At 36.6% G+C, this 18,351-nt stretch overlaps 1 protein-coding gene across 1 annotated transcript in view; it reads right to left on the reverse strand.

Moving 5' to 3' along the window:
• LOC136851625 (dentin sialophosphoprotein-like) overlaps positions 1–18,351 on the reverse strand; it is a 133,547-nt gene that overhangs the window by 26,589 nt on the left and 88,607 nt on the right. Inside the window, 1 exon segment of the mRNA XM_067126011.1 lies at positions 3,363–3,461. Within this exon segment, the coding sequence (XP_066982112.1) occupies positions 3,363–3,461 (99 nt within the window).

An 18,351-nucleotide genomic window follows, 5' to 3' on the forward strand; every position in this document is an offset into this window, starting at 1 on the left:
CAGCTAACTCTGCTGAAAATCTCAGAAATTCTTTTGTCACTTTGTCATAATTTTTGCACCATTTTATATTAGCTGTTACATAAAGTTTTATATATGAAAATGTGCGCAATTTCATGTAGAATACAATAAAAAATAACTCATTGTTGTAGCTTATATCAATTTTGACATATTTTCATTTAAATCACGATAAGTGCCAAAATTTCAACCTTCGGTCAACTCTGACTCGAATGAAATGGTCGAAAAATGCAATTGTAAGCTAAAACTCTTACATTCTAGTAATATTCAATCATTTACCTTCATAACTCTTAGCACAATATTTTGATTTATGGTGCTTTTAAAAACTTTTTTGACATATTTTTCAGAAATTCTTTATCAAATTTTTGCACGTTTTATATTAATTGCAAAAGTTGTATATATTTATGTGCAATTTCATGTAGAATACAACAAAAAAATAACTCATCGTTGTAGCTTTTATCAATTTTGACAAATGGTATAAAAAAATGCCAAATTTTCAACCTTTGTCAACTTTGACTCGACCGAAATGGTCGAAAAATGCAAAAGCTAAAAATCTTACGTTCTAGTAATATTCAATCATTTACCTTCATTTTGCAACAAACGAGAAGTCTCTAGCACAATATTTTGATTTATGGTGAACTTTTGAAAAAAAAAATGTTTTCCTTACGTCCATGCTAACTCTGCTGAAAATCTCAGAAATTCTTTAGTCACTTTGTCGTAATTTTTGCACCGTTTTATATTAGCCATTACATAAAGTTGTATATATGAAAATATGTGCAATTTCATGTAGAATACAACAAAAAATAAGTCATGGTTGTAGCTTTTATCAATTTTGACATATTTTCATATAAATCATGATAAGTGCCAAAATTTCAACCTTCGGTCAACTTTGACTCAACTGAAATGGTCGAAAAATGCAATTGTAAGCTAAAACTCTTACATTCTAGTAATATTCAATCATTTACCTTCATTTTGCAACAAACGAGAAGTCTCTAGCACAATATTTCGATTTGTGGTGAATTTTTGAAAAAACCTTTTCCTTACGTCCGTGCTAATTCTGCTGAAAATCTCAGAAATTCTTTAGTCACTTTGTCGTAATTTTTGCACCGTTTTCTATTAGCCGTTACATAAAGTTTTATATATGAAAATGTGTGCAATTTCATGTAGAATACAACAAAACATAACTCATGGTTGTAGCTTTTATCAGTTTTGACATATTTTCATATAAATCACCATAAGTGCCAAAATCTCAACCGAGGAGAGAACATGAGTGCCAACTTCTGGGTAGTGGTAACCCCTTTAGTAGTGAAAAAGCACAACAAAACTCTCTTTTCTTATTGGTGCAAGATAAAATGACCAACCAACCCACTGCAAAATTTTCTGCTGGGACTGGGCAATCCTCAATCTTCATGGCTAATGCACCAATGGTCAAGTTGAGGAAGCTGTAAACTTCTAAAAACTTTTAAAATATTCCTGATCAAGTGGTCTGGCTCGGGTGAGGAGAACATGATCTTGGACTTCCACTTCTCAGAGCACCTTCTCCGCAGAAGAGGAAAGAACCAACTTTGGGAGGGCATGGTCCGCCGGGAGTTTCCTCATGAGGAAAGTTGAAGCAAGAGAAACTGAGGTTGCAAGAGCGAAAAAGTCCGGAAAGTTAACAAGGAAGTATTTCAACAAGGTGGAGTACGCCGAAGGAGTGGAGTCTTGTCCTGCATCCTCCTTGTCCGAAGAAACAGGTGATAACGAAGTAGCCTTAGACTTAAGAGATCATTGGAATTTTCTTAAAAAAACTCATAAGATCATTCAACTGATGCGATGGCGCCTGGTGGCCCAGGAGCTGGTGCCGAGCAGTCGGAAGCATGAGCCTGGTGTGCGGGAGCAAGCGTCGAACGTCCGGGAAAAGAAGGGAGCTCAGGAGCAAGATGGAGCTTCATAAAAAAAAAACCGGGTTCTTGAGCAAATCTTCCTGGCACTCGAGTCAGAAAGGGGCAATCAAAATATGAAATCAATTCCAGACTGTCCCAAGCAGACTGCAAGGGATGGGCTAGTAGAAGGCGGAACAGCGAAACTGCAAGAGGGCTGGGGACTAAGACTGGCCTCCTTGGATTTCTTGGTAGGCGGAGGTGACCTGAAGCACTGAACAGTATGCCTCTTGCAAGAGGGCTGGGGACGAGAAGCCCTTGATGCCTCTTACCAAGATTGGAATCTTCTGAATCAGATGACAGGACGATGCATGCGATATAGGCGCCTTTCAGTGGTGCTCTCTTGAGCCTGGGAACATGCAACGAGACAGAGGGCGCTACCCATGGGCAAACCCCACCAGCCTCCCTTGGACCTCTGGTATGTCTTCTCCCTGGTGCAGGGGAGCAAGACAGGGACCTTCGTCTAGGAGCACCGGTGGGATGGACAACAACCTCCTCAACACACTCACTCTGCACTGCACTAATACTTTTCACATTGCACTTTTCAACAAAGGCCTTAAAGGAAGACCCCAACCCCATCACTGTGTTGGCTGCTTCCTCCCCAATTGAAGAAGAAAGTGATGCCGAAGAAATCCTTCCCGAAGAAAGTGATGCCAAAGAAATCCTTCCCGAAGAAAGTGATGCCAAAGAAATCCTTCCTGAAGAAGAAATTGACATTGACAACCCCCTGCCCCTGCAATTCCACAGCACCTATCCTCTTCTCATACATCACCTCAGGCCTATGCTACCAGTTTCAAAGGTAAGAAAACAACTGTATCGTACTGTATTAATACCACAATTTACCTGTAAGGTTTCATGTATCATTTGTATTAGCAAAGTACTCTATAAATTGTACTATTATCACCACAATTTACTTTATTTAGGTTTTATATATCATTTGTACTAATAAAGTACTGTATACATTATACTCCTATCATCACAATTAATTTGGTTTCATGTATCATTTGTATTAATAAAGTACTCTATAAAATAAAGTACTGCTATTGTATTTTAGAATGAAAAAACACATAGTACTGTACGTATTGACTTTGAGCATATCAAATTGTACTTATGAACAAAACAAGATATGAACAGCCGTTCAGAACATAACTAAGTAGAGGAGTGTCTACTGTATACAGAATTACTGTATAGGTGTGTGTTATCTGTTGGATGGAGGTAAAGTATATATGAAATTTAGGGAGATATCTAGAATAGTCAACTGTAGGCTATACTTTATGGTCTTTGTTATAAATATGAATTCGATACTTTTGAGGCCAGGTCCCAAAAGCATCCAATAATTGGAGGTGCTCAAATATTCATAAATGTATAATTCAAGCCATAAATTCAAAATAATGCTCATAAAACATAACAACAACTGCTAGTCACCTGATTCTGTTATAATATTAGACATATCTAATTCTTCAAGTTCTTTCTCCTTTTCAATCTTCTTTCGTAGTTTTTCACACTTCTTCAAGGTTGGTCTTCCTGTAAAAATAAAAATATTTTTGATGCCACTAGGGGTAAGAGTTCCCAGTAAGTACTTTTCATGAATATCAGACCCTTGTTATTCTAAAATATGGCCTAAATTAGTTGACGTTATTTACCTAAGATAGGATTAAGACTAGATTAAAAACTAGTAATGCATAAAAAAGCTTCAAAATTAACAAATAAAAAAAATGAAATAAAACAATTTAGTGATAATAAAATGAGAAAGCTAATCTTTATCTACCTCAGTTTGATTCTTGACAAATTACTAGTACTGTATAGTAATATTATTATTAAAACAGTTTAACCAGACCACTGAGCTGACTATCAGTTCTCATAGGGCTAGCCTGAAGGAGTTGGATGAAATGCCAGGTCTAGGCCAGAGGCCTGGCACTGGGATCAAATAGGTCATTCGGTATGATGATGAATGAATGAAAATGAAATAAAAAACTACATAAAGGCATACTCTCTCATAATGAAACACACTCACAAAATAAATACATTTATACTCATGTTTCCATATATACTAACTAAAAAGGTATATCAAAATTCAGAGTAAGTTAAGCAACATTTTAAAATTCATTACACACCATAAGGGTTGGTGTATTTTTATTATTTACTTTTATATTTTATTAATTAAATCACAGCTCCTCATGAACATTAAAATGGGTATTACTGAAAATGTAGAAGATTCTGACAAAATTTCCTTCATTGATCTACTTCCAAAATTTGATAACTGCAGGTTATATTCTGGACATTCCCACAATAAATGCTTGACTGTTATCAACACTTTGTAATCTGGGCATTCAGGAGAAGGGCCACGTGGACTGTTCATTAAGTGTCTGTGTCAAACAAGTATGGCCTATTCGAAGACACGTCAGAATTACTTGTGTGTGTCTCTCTCTCTGATATGAACTCCATTTTCCAACACTGGATTTTATTTGTTTTAGTTTATTATTGGAAAGTACTCCCCTTTTACAAGGTCTCTTTCTGTGTCCAGTTTTCTCCTTGCAGGCTTTTTTAGACAGGACCTCTTAATTTTGTCAGGTCCTCTCCTTTAAAAAAAGGGGGCACTGTCATTGGGTCTGCTATTAGGCAGGAAGTATTTTCTTAATACAAGCCTATTCAGGTGCTATTCTAAGCTCATGATCTTAGACGGTGACCACTTACATTATTTTCATTACATGAACTTAGAGGACCTTACTAATGTTCAGGGTAGAATTCTCCTAGTTTTCAACGTTTCTATTTAAGTCTTTAATAGCATAAGAATGATGTTTATTTCTCTGTTATTATTTCACCGGGTGACACGGGACCCGATCCAGAAAAAGGATTTTGACAAAGGAAAAATCTATTTCTTTCCGTGACCCATGTTTTCTTTTTCATTCTCTCCCTCCTTGATAAACTTCATTCTAGTGAGGTGGGTGCTAACATGGAATCGGCTAGTGTTGCCCTGTATACAGTCCATGAGTAGTGCATGGGCTTGTATCGGCACCTCTCGTTGGGACTTTTGACATTGGGAATCTCTATAGGATAAGGTTCCGTGTTTTTGTAGTTCACCCTTTTCCATACACGACTCCATCTAGTGGAGCTCGCTCTGGGGTAAGTAACTCCAGCATTTCATTTAGCTTTCTCTGGTATCTAGCAACGGAATTACCTAGAAATAAGTGCTGAATGGACTATTTCACCGGGTGACACAGGCCCCTCTCCAGAAATAGATTTTTCCTTTGTCTAAATCCTTTTTTCAGGTTGTTCGTTCCATATATTTTGCCATTTACTTACAATGATTGTTTTTATATATCTTATATAGTCACTAACATGGATGTTTACATTAGTTCTTGCCATGTGGACTACTTCTTTAGTCGCTTTATCAGCCTCTTCATTTCCTTTAATCACTACATGGGAAGGGATCCAACATATTTCTATATTTTTTCCATTATTATACAATTTATGGAGTGAAAATTTATTTGTTGTACAATAATCTTTTTTGAATGGCTTCTATAGCGCTTCTGGAGTCGCTATAAAGGACAAAATTATTAAATGAGGCTTCTCTAATTATTTTTATGGCTGATGCTATTGCACATAACTCAGCTGTAAAAACTGAGGCATTATCTGGTAGAGAGAACTGAAATGTTTTGTCCTAGGACACTGCAGCATATCCCACTCCATACTGTGATTTAGATCCATCAGTGTATATTATGTAATGTGGACCTTTTCCGATTATATGTTCTACTGTATGTTGTCTACTGTGCTCTGGGGTATATGAATAACTTTTTGATAAATATTTTAATTGTACAAATTCTCATTTTATTTATTGTCCAAGGAAGTAATTTTACTATTGAAGGTAACTGTATGTTTATGTTCAGCGACAGCTCTTTGTTGGGCGCGTCGGTAGAGCTGTGGACTAGCACTCGCTAGGCCCGAGTTTGAGTCTCCGGCCGGCTGATGAAGTTAGGGGAATTTATTTCTAGTGATAGAAATCCATTTCTCGCTATAATGTGGTTCAGATTCCACAATAAGCTGTAGGTCCCGTTGCTAAGTAACCAATTGGTTCTTAGCCACGTAAAATAAGTCTAATCCTTCGGGCCAGCCCTAGGAGAGCTGTTAATCAGCTCAGTGGTCTGGTAAAACTAAGGTATACTTACTTTACGTTCAGCGACTCAACAATCTTCTACCTCTAATTGGGAAAGGAGATAGATGACTGTTTATAAATACATCTCATTTGTCTGAATTCTCAGAGAGAGAGAGAGAGAGAGAGAGAGGTAATTCACCACATCCAACTTGTAAAGATGATACTGATGATCTAAAGGCTCCTGAACATATTCTGAGGCTTTCATTATGAACTGGGTCTAACGTTTTCAGCATTGCGTCTGATGCCAAGCCATATGTTTCACTTCCATAATCAATGATATACAACACAGTTGCTTTATACAATAAAGTAAGGGTATGTCTATCAGCTCCCCAAGTAGTGTTTGATAGTTTTTAATTTGATTTAATGCTCTTTTACATTGAGATTTCATAAATGTTATGTGGGCTTTCCATTCTAGGTGAGTATCAAATACTAATCCCAAAAATTTTGCTGTCTGGCTGCTAATTGGAATACTATGATATCTGATTTTAAAATCTATTTCTTCACCCTTTTTCCACTTTTTATTTTTATAAAACACGATTGCTTGAGTTTTAGCTATGGAAAATTTAAACTTACAGATGAGGCCCATTCATCTATTTTTTATTATGCTTTTATTAATGATTTGTTCTGCATGTTTTATTTGAGATGCTGAATAATATATGGTAAAATCATCCATATACATGTTACTTTTAATTCCAATATATAGGTTTTTACTGATATCATATACAGTGAACCCCCCGTATTCGTGGGGGATGCGTACCACTGGCCCCCCCGGGAATACTTAAAACCCCTCTAAAAATACTTAGAACTGCCCATTTTGATAGTTTAAACACAAGAAAAACCCTGTAAAAATGCTTATACCTGAGTATCTTAATAGTTTTATCACAAAAAGTGCATTTATTCATGAAAATTATATGAAAATACAGTAATTAGCGAATATTTCTCAGTGAAAAATACTGCGAATGGGCGAATTTTCCACGAATAATGGCTAGATATGTTCCACAGAGAAACCCGCGAATGCGTGAGTCCACGAATCATGAGAACGTGAATACGGGGGGTTTACTGTATTGCTAAAGTAAACAGTGTGCCACCAAGGATGCTTCCTTGTGGAACACCATGTACCTGACAGTACATCACCAATTCTCGCTTGAAAAGTGCGATTTGTCAGAAAGTTTTGGATAAGCTTGGGTAAATGTCCACAGATGCTGTTTTTATGCAACGTTTTCAATATTGTATATCTCCATGCAGTATCATACTGTATGCCTTTTCAGTGTCAAAAAAGACAGCTATAGCAATTTGTTTTTGTTCAAATCCTCTTCGTATATAGTCTTCTAAGTTAGATAGAGAATCCAATGTAGATCTGTTACATTGTGACCCGTATTGAGTGGGAGTCAAAATTTGATTTTCTCAAATGTGCCATATTAGTTGAGCATTTACCATTTTCTCTAGTAATTTGCATAAACAACTTGTTAAAGAAACTGGTCTGTAATTGTTTACATTGGTGGGATCCTTTCCACGTTCGGGGATAGGAATAATTATAGCTTTGCACCATTCATCACGAAATAAATTTCAAAGCCATCAGTGATTATAAAACTGTAATAAGTATAACTTTGCCAATGGTGCTAAGTGGCAAATCATTTCAAGACAAATATTGTCACCTACAGGGGCAGATTTATTGCTGTTCAACAGAGCAAATTCAAACTCTTCCATCTTGAACTTTCTATTATAATATATATCTTCTGTTTCAAAATTTATTGTTATTAATTCTATATTGTTTTTCTTTGTGCGGATGTGTTCATCTACATTTTTATCACTCCTTACTTTTGCTAAGTTTTCTCCTATTACATTACTTATTTCTTTTGGATCAAGTATTCTTTTCCCATCTTTTGATATGGCATATCTAGGTAGTTTAACATGGAAACCATTTATCTTCCTGAATTTTTCCCATATTTTTTGAATGGGAGTATTATTAGAGATATCTGATACATATTTCCTGCATGAAATGATTCTTCCTTGAATTACCGGTACTTCTTTTTTAAATTTTGTAGATATTTTGTTATATAAAGGTTTTAACGTATCAATTTCTAATAATAAATTTTCTTCTAATATCGTTAATGTTTTATTTATTTTACTGAACTTTCTATTCAGATTATCTAATCGTCTTCCAATTTGGTGTTTTATTTTTATGAATTCTGTTAGTTTTTCAGACCACCAAGGGACTTTGTGTTTTGTTGGATGAGATTTTGATTTTGGTATTGCTTTATCAGCAGAATTTTTAATGAAATAAAAAAGAAATCTATAGGCAGTCCCCGGTTATCGGCGGGGGTTCCATTATGACAGCGTGATGATAACCAAAAATCAGCGATTTTCAGTTATTGGTGCCTCCGTTAGCTATGTATCGGAGCCAATACCCAACTATCGCTGCCAATAAGTGGAAATCTGCGATTTTCTGGGCCGAAAATTGCAGATTTTTGTCGCTAGACTAGTGCCGTAAAACTGGATCGCCGATGACCGGGGACTGCCTGTATTTGTTTCATAATGATCTTGTACAAACTCAAATGGTGGGATATTCCTAGTGTGGAATTCATATAGTTCCCAATCTGCTTTAAAATAAATGTTACACTGAGGGACATGTCTGGCAGGATTATTTTATAATAATGAAATTAATATTGGGAAATGATCACTGGTGTGCAAGTCAACAACTGTACTCCAGTCCAATCTGTCTACTATGCTTGTTGTACATAGAGTTAAGTCCACTGAAGAAAACGTACCATGTGTTTTTTTAAAAATATATGCTGATTTTGTTATCATTTATACAGTGCATGTTATCCGAATCTATGACTCTATTTTATTTCATGCTCTATTTGAGTTTGTACAATTACTGTACAGTCCCACATTGGGTTGTAAGCATTAAAATCACCTACTATTAATATAGGTTCTTTGGCATTGTTAAATAATTCTTTAAAGTTTATCAGTTGTAATTTTTATTAAGTGGTTGTATAAATTATAAATTACATAATTATTGCTTTTTATTCGTATTATATTACTCGATATTTGCAGATCAGTAAAGTTTACAGGTACTTTTTAATAACATACTTTGTTATGTACATATATAGCAATACCTAAATTTCCTTCTTCCTCTCTAGATGTAGATGTTTTTGTGTGTCTAAACAACATTTCAGTCATAGAATGTCTGCTCAATAAATAATTTTCCAACTTGAGTGCTGATATGTTTTGGTCAGTTTCTAAGGTTACAAACTTTGACCAACTTCCACTCCCAAAGAGGGAGTCGAAGTGAGTCAAGGTTGGGTCAAGACGATATTTCATTTTTAGGTTTGCTCTGTACTGAAGTATAGGGTTCCAGTGTAATTACACTAGAATGTTTCCTGGATTTTTCCAAACAGAGGTTGTCAGAGGAGGAGGTTCCAGCAGTCGTCAACTGCGCCAAGACAGTACGATCAAAGGACCAAGGGGTACTCAAATCTTTATTTCTACTTATCATACAGATTTGAGGGGAAAAAAAGAAAAATTAAACCTGGAAACTTTAAAAAGATATCATTAGCCGTTCATGAAGTTTATTCTTCCACCAATGGCACAAGTGAGAGCTGACTCCCAAATGTCCGCCCCTTACCCTACCCCACGGGGGATGGCACAACATGATTAGACAGGCCAAAGTGTAAGCCAAACCCACTTGCTAGAACCAAAGGTATTATGAGAATACTATCATCCCCACTCTAATCGTGTTATGGGCAAACCAGATAGAATGCCAAGAGTCCTATCCCCAGAACCAGACAGACCTGGAATCCATGGTCCAGCCCTAAAGAATAGTTCCACCTTTGAGCTATAAATCTGATAACTCTCAGGTCCAAACATTATCAGGCAGTTGACTGTCCTACCACAGTTCCCACTATTTAGCTTTAGATATAAACCCAGTCCCAGCTACAATATCTTTTCCTATTTAATAGGTCCAATAAATTTTAGGAAAAGTGGAAAGTTCCATAAAAATTAATTCAAAGAAATATTTTATCATATACGAGACTCTTGGACTCAAACCCGGGAACAGATTCCTGGGGTTCAAGACCCCCTCACCACATCAAGGTGGTCCCACATCGAGGGGGATAGCTCACTGTAGCTTCTTCCATACATAAGCTACCTCAGGTCATTTAAATATAACGAAAACAACGAAAAATATCTTGAGTCATTCAAATGTATTAAAAATAAAAAAGCTACAGTTTGAAAAACAATTTTTTTCATTTAAACCAATTACTTATACAGGGTATTAGCCTACATCCATACAAAATCTTGCAAGAATACATCTTAAGGGAAGACAATAAATGAGAAAAACCTCAGCCAAAGCAGGTAGTACCTGTCACATTATGACTACTGGTCTTAGCAAGTATGAATCCAATCACACATTAGTTAGGTTCCTAGGGCAGAAATTGAAAAAAGTTGCTTGGCACTAAAAGTGCCTGCCTTAAAACAAGAGTTAACATCCAGATAACATTTAGAAGATAGGAAAGCAGAAAGAGCTCTTACCTCATGGAGAGCCTTAACCTGAACCACCTCATCCTCTGAAACATTCTCTTAGCCTTCAATACAGTATAACTTGCCTGAGCCAGATATTCTATTTAAGAAATTGCTTCCTGGAATGCCATATTAAGAGGACCAGCCTGGAGGTGATTTCACTGGTATTCATTGTCCTAAGAAGATAAGACCAAATAAAAAAGTAGTTCTTTCTTGTTCTTGGCATAGGTCTAGCGAGTAGGGTGGTGAAACGTGCAGTGGATTGGTTCTTGCTACCAGGGATTTGCATTTTGCCCAACAGTGAACTGCATAAGACAAACCTTTGGAATTCCAATCCTTAGCAAAGTTGAACTTCATGGAAAAGCATGAAGTTCACTGACCTTTGTTGAAGATCAAAGGACAAAAGAAAGACAGTCTTTAGGATGAGGTTCAACACAGACACTGATTCAATGACTAGTAAGAGACCCTGGAGATTCAGTAAAATCGACAACAGATCACACTGCTGGGAACTTTTCACAGTGTTCTTACCTCTTCTGAAGCACCCCATCTGGTCCCCTATTGTCTTTGATGTTTTGCACTGACATTTCTATCTAACATCATATGAAAAACAGGAAAGTTAACACGAACCTTATAGGGACCAAGTGGATCAATATCCTATTCATCACACCAACCAGAGATCTGATTCCACACACCCTGGCAGACATTGATAGTTGAAATTTTGCAGGGCCAGGAAGTAGATCTGGCTGTTTTTGCTGTAAATCCTCAACTCCTGAACCCCAAGGATAGCTACTGGTCATAAAACAGTCCTTTGAAGCCAGAACCTCATCTAAAATTTACTCAGTCCAAATGAAAGAAAAGCCATTCCAAGCATAAGTGGTGAAAAAAAAGTGAATGTCCCACACTTGCCATAGTCTTGAAGATGCCAGGATGTAGGACCATTTTGACTGTACAATTTGTCTGTCTGCTGAGTCTATCTGCTACTACACTGTACCTCTCTGGCTACATTATTGGCCATTATCTGAACAAAAGTAGTGAATTCCAGGTGACAAAGGGCTCTTGATCTTATCCCTCCTTGATTTCTTAAATACACCACTGCGGCTGTGTTGACAATTATGAATCTACCTCCCTGCCTCTTACATAAGCAAAAGCTTGGCATCCAAGCTAAATAGGTTTTAGTTCCAAACAATTTATGATTTTTCATGTCTTTTGGGGAACAAATTCCCAACCTTTGACAGTCCAGCATATGGAAATCCTGTAATAGCTTTTTTTTGTATCCTTTGCCTCTCATCTTCAAATAATTCTGTCTTCTTTTCCAAGTTAATGAAATGAATACTGAATCCTTCATGGCACTGCAGTACTGTGACTTACATAATGCAAACCATGATGATAATGGTGGGAACATACAGAACTGATTGAAGTGTGTGGTAACTCAGTCATGACATTAAATCCAGCATTCATTAAACAAAGAATATTATGCTTTTGTGAATTGGACACTACCTGAATTTGACCCACCAAAGATATTCTAGTTAGTGAAAACACTTAGTGTGATATTTTATCCTTCACTAACACTTAGTGTGATATTTTATCCTATTTAGATATAAGGTAGAGAGGAATATAAGGGTAAAAGTTGCCATTTTATACCCGTAGTTTTATTTGACATCACAGTATCTGGATTTTGACCTTATCTGGCAGGGTCTTGGCTCTATTAATCCTGATATTTGAAGGATAACATAGTATCAATTAATGTGGCCTATAACCTTCACCTAGTATGGTAAAAGTCCAATTTTCCGGTATATTTTAGCCCAAGAAAACCTGCTGATATGGCATTTGGATAAAAAAGTCCCATTCCAGATTAAAGCTACTGGTACAGTAACAATATATGTATTACTGAAATGAATGATTTTGTGTGTGTAAAAAAAGTACTATATTTCATGCCAATTAAAGAATATAGATCCAATAATTTACATGTTCATGATAAAAAGCAGAACTCATGCAAGTTATTAACTACCAGTGCAATTTATGTATTAAATACTTCATGCCAATTAACCCTTAAACGCCGACTGGACGTATCATGCGTTGACTAAAATTGTCTGTTGGGTGCCGAGTGGACGTACCGTACGTCGACTACAAAAAATTTCAACCTTCGGTCAACGTTGACTCGACTGAAATGGTTGAAAAACGCATTTGTAAGCTAAAACTCTTACATTCTAGTAATATTCAATCATTTACCTTCATTTTGCAACAAATTGGAAGTCTCTAGCACAATATTTCGATTTATGGTGAATTTTGAAAAAACTTTTCCTTACGCCCGTGTGGTAACTCGGCCGAAAATTTCAGAAATTCTTTCGTCATTTTGTCGTAAGTTTTGCATTGTTTTATATTAGCCGTTACATAAAGTTTTATATATGAAAATGTGCGAAATTTCATTTAAAATACAGCAACATACAACCCATGGTTGTAGCTTTTATCAGTTTGGAAATATTTCCATATAAACCACGATAACTGCCAAAATTTCAACCTTCGGTCAACTTTGACTCGACGAAATGGTAAAAACGCAATTGTATGCTAAAACTCTTACATTCTAGTAATATTCAATCATTTACCTTCATTTTGCAACAAATTGGAAGTCTCTAGCACAATATTTCGATTTATGGTGAATTTTTGAAAAACATTTTCCTTACGCCAGCATGTAACTTTCCTCGAAAATTTCAGAAATTCTTTCGCCATTTTTGTCGTAAGTTTTGCATTGTTTTATATTAGCCGTTACATAAAGTTTTATATATGAAAATGCGCAATTTCATTTAAAATACAGCAACATACAACCCATGGTTGTAGCTTTTATCAGTTTGGAAATATTTCCATATAAACCACGATAACTGCCAAAATTTCAACCTTCGGTCAACTTTGACTCGACCGAAATGGTAAAAAAACGCAATTGTATGCTAAAACTCTTACATTCTAGTAATATTCAATCATTTACCTTCATTTTGCAACAAATTGGAAGTCTCTAGCACAATATTTCGATTTATGGTGAATTTTTGAAAAAAACTTTTTCCTTACGTCCGCGCCAGAAATTCTTTCGTCGCGTTGTCGTAATGTTTGCACCGTTTTATATTAGTCGTTACATAGTTTTATATATGGAAATGTGTGCAATTTCATGTAGAATACAACAGAAAATAACTCATGGTTGTAGCTTTTATCAGTTTTGAAATATTTTCATATAAATCACAATAACTGCCAAAATTTCAACCTTCGGTCAACTTTTTTTTCGGCCGAAATGGTAAAAAAACGCAATTATAAGCTAAAACTCTTACATTCTAGTAATATTCAATCATGTACCTTCATTTTGCAACAAACTGGAAGTCTCTAGCACAATATTTCGATTTATGGTGAATTTCTGAAAAAAAAAAAAAAAAAAAAAAAAAAAAAAAAAAATTTCATACGTCTGCTGCGCGTAACTCGGCCGAACATCTCAGAAATTCTTTCAGTCACATTGTCGTAATGTTTGCATCGTTTACATTAGTCGTTACATAAACTTTTGTATATGAAAATGTGCGCAATTTCATTTAGAATACAACAGAAAATAATTCATGGTTGTAGCTTTTATCAGTTTTGAAATATTTTCACATAAATCACGATAACTGCCAAAATTTCAACCTTCCGGTCAACTTTAACTCTACGAAATGGTCGAAAAAACGCAATTGTAAGCTAAAACTCTTACATTCTAGTAATATTCAATCATTTACCTTCATTTTGCAATAAATTGGAAGTCTCTAGCACAATATTTCGATTTATGGTGAATTTAAAAAAAATTTTCCTTACTTCCGCAGTAACTCGGCCGAACATCTCAGAAATTCTTTAAATCACGTTGTCGTAATGTTTGCACCGTTTTATATTAGTCGTTACATAAAGTTTTATATATGAAAATGTCGCAATTTCATGTCAATACAACAGAAAATAACTCATGGTTGTAGCTTTTATCATTTTGAAATATTTTCATATAAATCACGATAAATAGAAAAATTCTACTTTTCGGTCAACTTTAACTCACCGAAATGGTGAAAACTGCAATTGTAAGCTAAAACACTTACAGTCTAGTAATATTCAATCAATTAGCTTCATTTTTCAACAAGCGGGAAGTCTCTGGCACAATATTTCGATTTATGGTGAATTTTTGAAAAAAACATTTTTTTACATCCGTGAGTTACGAATTCATGCATCATTCTGTGATAATATTTTCTCTGTGTTGCTTTGATCATTTTACAATTTGTTATATACCAAAATCATCGCAATTTAGTGTACAATACAAAGAAAAAAATAACCCGTTAGCTTTAACCGTTTTGCTCACAGCGCGATTTGTATAAAATTATATATGAAAATTTTTTTTGCCCTGTCATATATTTCAACATTTATATATGATAATGATATTTTTTACATTTCTGATGGTTGCATACTAAACTTCAGGCAATGACAAAAAAAGGAGCCAAAATGAACTCTTAATCTTAAAAACTAAGCGTGCTGTGATTTTTTTGAAAAAACTTTTTTCCGCTTAGCGCTAACTCCCGAACACGCCGCCAGCATACGGGAGACGTTTTTGTAAATAGAGGCTCGGCGTTTAAGGGTTAAAGAACATGGATGCAATAATTTATATGTTCATGATAAAAATAAGAACTCATGCAAGTTATTAACTAGCAGTGCAATATATGTATTACACAAACACATTACGTCATGTTGATCTACGTTGATCGTTCTGCCCAACTTCATCAAAAACACTCATCTCACTCAGTACATTTGGCCAATCAGAACTGATGCTTACAATGTATCTTCTGAGACCAATAAAATACTATTTCTTTGCTGCTTAAGTAACAACATCTGACAAACAAGTTTAAATGTTACTCTGCCTACATCTGTGCTCAGGTCTAATTTCATCTCACATTACAGTATTGTTACAGAAACTTAATTTCGCTACAAGTATGTTTAGACCAATCAAGTTTCTATCCTGCGTGTCTTATCGGCAGAGTAGGCACAGCTATATGATGCATGCTTGCATTTGTGTATGTCTGCAGATCTTTCCTGATCTTATAGGCACAAAAAGTACAGCACCTGCTATACTGTACCTATCACTCTTGAAAATACTTTAACATAATTTTTGTAAAGTAACTATACAATACTTGTATGAAGAAAATTTATTACAGGATATTATGAAATTTTTATATAGACATGCATATGTATGTACAGGCAGTCCCCGGTTACCTTCGGGGTTCCGTTCCCGACGGTGTGACAACAACCGAAAATCGCTGCTAACCGAAAAACGGCGACAATAGCACTGATCCCAGGTTAGCGGCGCCGATAACCAGTGATCAGCGCTGCCGATAACCGGTTATCAGCGCCAATAACCGATTATCAGCGACGAAAATCTGGTTATCGTCGTCGCTAGACAAGTGCCATAAAACCAGATCGCCAGTAACCAAGGCTGCCGATAACCGGGGACTGCCTGTGTTATTTGTTAAAATTTAGTTGAAGTAATAGGCAGCTTAGTAAAACATCAGTTATTGAATATAATGGTAAATAAAAATATTAAGTTGTAAAACATAGAAGTACAACAACTGAATAAAATAATGTATAACTGCTTTGTCTACCAAGATAATGTAGCAACAGTAATGTTTTATTACAAAGCACTCTCTCTCTCTCTCTCTCAGAAATATCTTACAAGTTAAGTATATCTCAGTTTAACCAGACCACTGAGCTGAATAACAGCTCTCCTAGGGCTGGCCCGAAGGATTAGATTTATTTTACGTGGCTAAGAACCAACTGGTTACCTAGCAACATGACCTACAGCTTATTGTGGAATCCGAACCACATTATGACGAGAAATGAATTTCTATCACCAGAAATAAATTCCTCTAATTCTTCACTGGCCGGTCGGAGAGTCGAACGCTGGGCCAACAGCTGGTCTGTTTATGTCCTGACATGTAGGAGCAGGACTCTATATAGGCTAGGCTGACAACTGGTAAGTATGAGATTATGGTATCGTTATAGAGGGATGAATAAATTTGTTTTTATTTAGCATTTCCCAACGTTTTGTGAGAGAGAGAGAGAGAGAGAGAGAGAGTGTAATGTCGTAAGTGAGTGCCGGTTGTTGGAAGAGGATGAGGTCGTTAGTTTGTTTCGGCGCTGTCTGTCTGTGGAATGTGTGTGTGTGAGGATTTTTCGGTTTTGAAGGCAGTCTTTTTGAGTCTTGAGTCAGAGCTAGTGCTGGTCTGTCGTTTGGTTTTGGACAGTTTTTTTTGTGTGCTGATGCAAAGTTGTTGTTTTCCCTTGTTAGTGTGCTGTTCTTGTTGCTGTATGTTCGTGAGTCGTGTGTTTTTCTGTTTTGGTTTTGGTTTGTGTGGTTTTGTGTGCTGTGTTGGCGGCCGTGGGACCTTACTCCATCTTTCAGCAACCGAGGACCAGGGTGAGTGTTGTGTACTGTTTTTTTGTGTTTTGAAATTCCGCCACATAAAATTTGGCGCCCAACGTGGGGCTGTTGTAAAATAGCCGTTAAGATTGTTTGTGGTGGGTCGAGTGAGAGTAAGAGGTCAGGATGAGTGAGATAGAGAAACTGAGAGAGGAACTCCGAGTGGCTAGGGAACTCCAGGGCAGGCTGGAGGAGGAGAATGGGAGGCTGAGGAGTGAGAATGAGGAGTTGAGGAGTCAGTTGGAGGAGATGGGAGGAATGCTAAGAAGTGCAAAAGAAGAAATGAAAGGGGAGATGAAAGAGTCAGAAGAGAGAATGGAAGAGAGGATGGATAAAAAGTTGGAGGGAATGATGAAAAGTGTGGAAGAAATGATGAAAGGTATGTTCAAGGGTGTTTTTGGAGAAGGGGCTGTTGGAGGCAGGTTCTCTGGAACGTGTGAAGGGGCAAGAGAGAAAGAAAAGGAGGAAGAAGTGAATGGAAGCGTGAGTGATGAAAGTGATATGGGAATAGGAAGTAAGAAACGAGGAATGAGAGGCAGGGTAAGGAAAAGGGGAATGAAAAGCAAGGGAAGGAACAGAGGGAAAGTAAGGATAAGTCAGGGGAAGAAAAAGGGAAGAAGGGAAAGGAAAGGAAACTGGTAAGAAGGGTAAGGAAGTGGGAAAGGCAGGAAAGAAGGGGAGAGGGTGAAGGCAGTAGTGATAGTGAGGTGGATGGAGGTGAGTGGATAAAAGTAGATAAAAGAGAGGGGAAGAAGAGTGTAATGAGTAAGATGAATGTAAGTGCGGAAGTGGACTCTTTGTATTCGGAAGAGGGTATGAAAGGACAGAGTGAAAGTAGCGAGTGAAAGTGAGAGTGAAAGTGAGAAAGAAGTGAGAAAGGCTATGTATGTGAGGAGGTACCGGTGTGAAAAGTATAATGAGTATGGAAGTAGGGATGTGCATGATTTCTTTAGGGAGTATGAAAGGTTTTGTCAGGACAAGTATGGGGAAAGTAAGAGAGTGTGGGCACGAGAATTAGGAGAGTATTTGACTGGGTTTTACTTGATATGTATAGGTTATTATGAGTGTGGGGATGTTGAGTATGACAAGGTGAAAGCTAGACTGGTTGAGCAAGCGAGGGGCGTATGAAAGCGAGTGTTAAGTATAAGAGGAAGAATGAATTTGATGAGGCAAGAATGAAAGCTGGGGAAACCTTGTCACTGTATGCTTGTAGGTTGGAGACGTTGGCAAGGAAGAAGTTTGGGGATGATGGGATAGATGAATGTAAGGAGTTAGTACGGAAG

This window comes from Macrobrachium rosenbergii, chromosome 23 (assembly GCF_040412425.1).
Source record: "Macrobrachium rosenbergii isolate ZJJX-2024 chromosome 23, ASM4041242v1, whole genome shotgun sequence".
NCBI lineage: Eukaryota > Metazoa > Arthropoda > Malacostraca > Decapoda > Palaemonidae > Macrobrachium > Macrobrachium rosenbergii.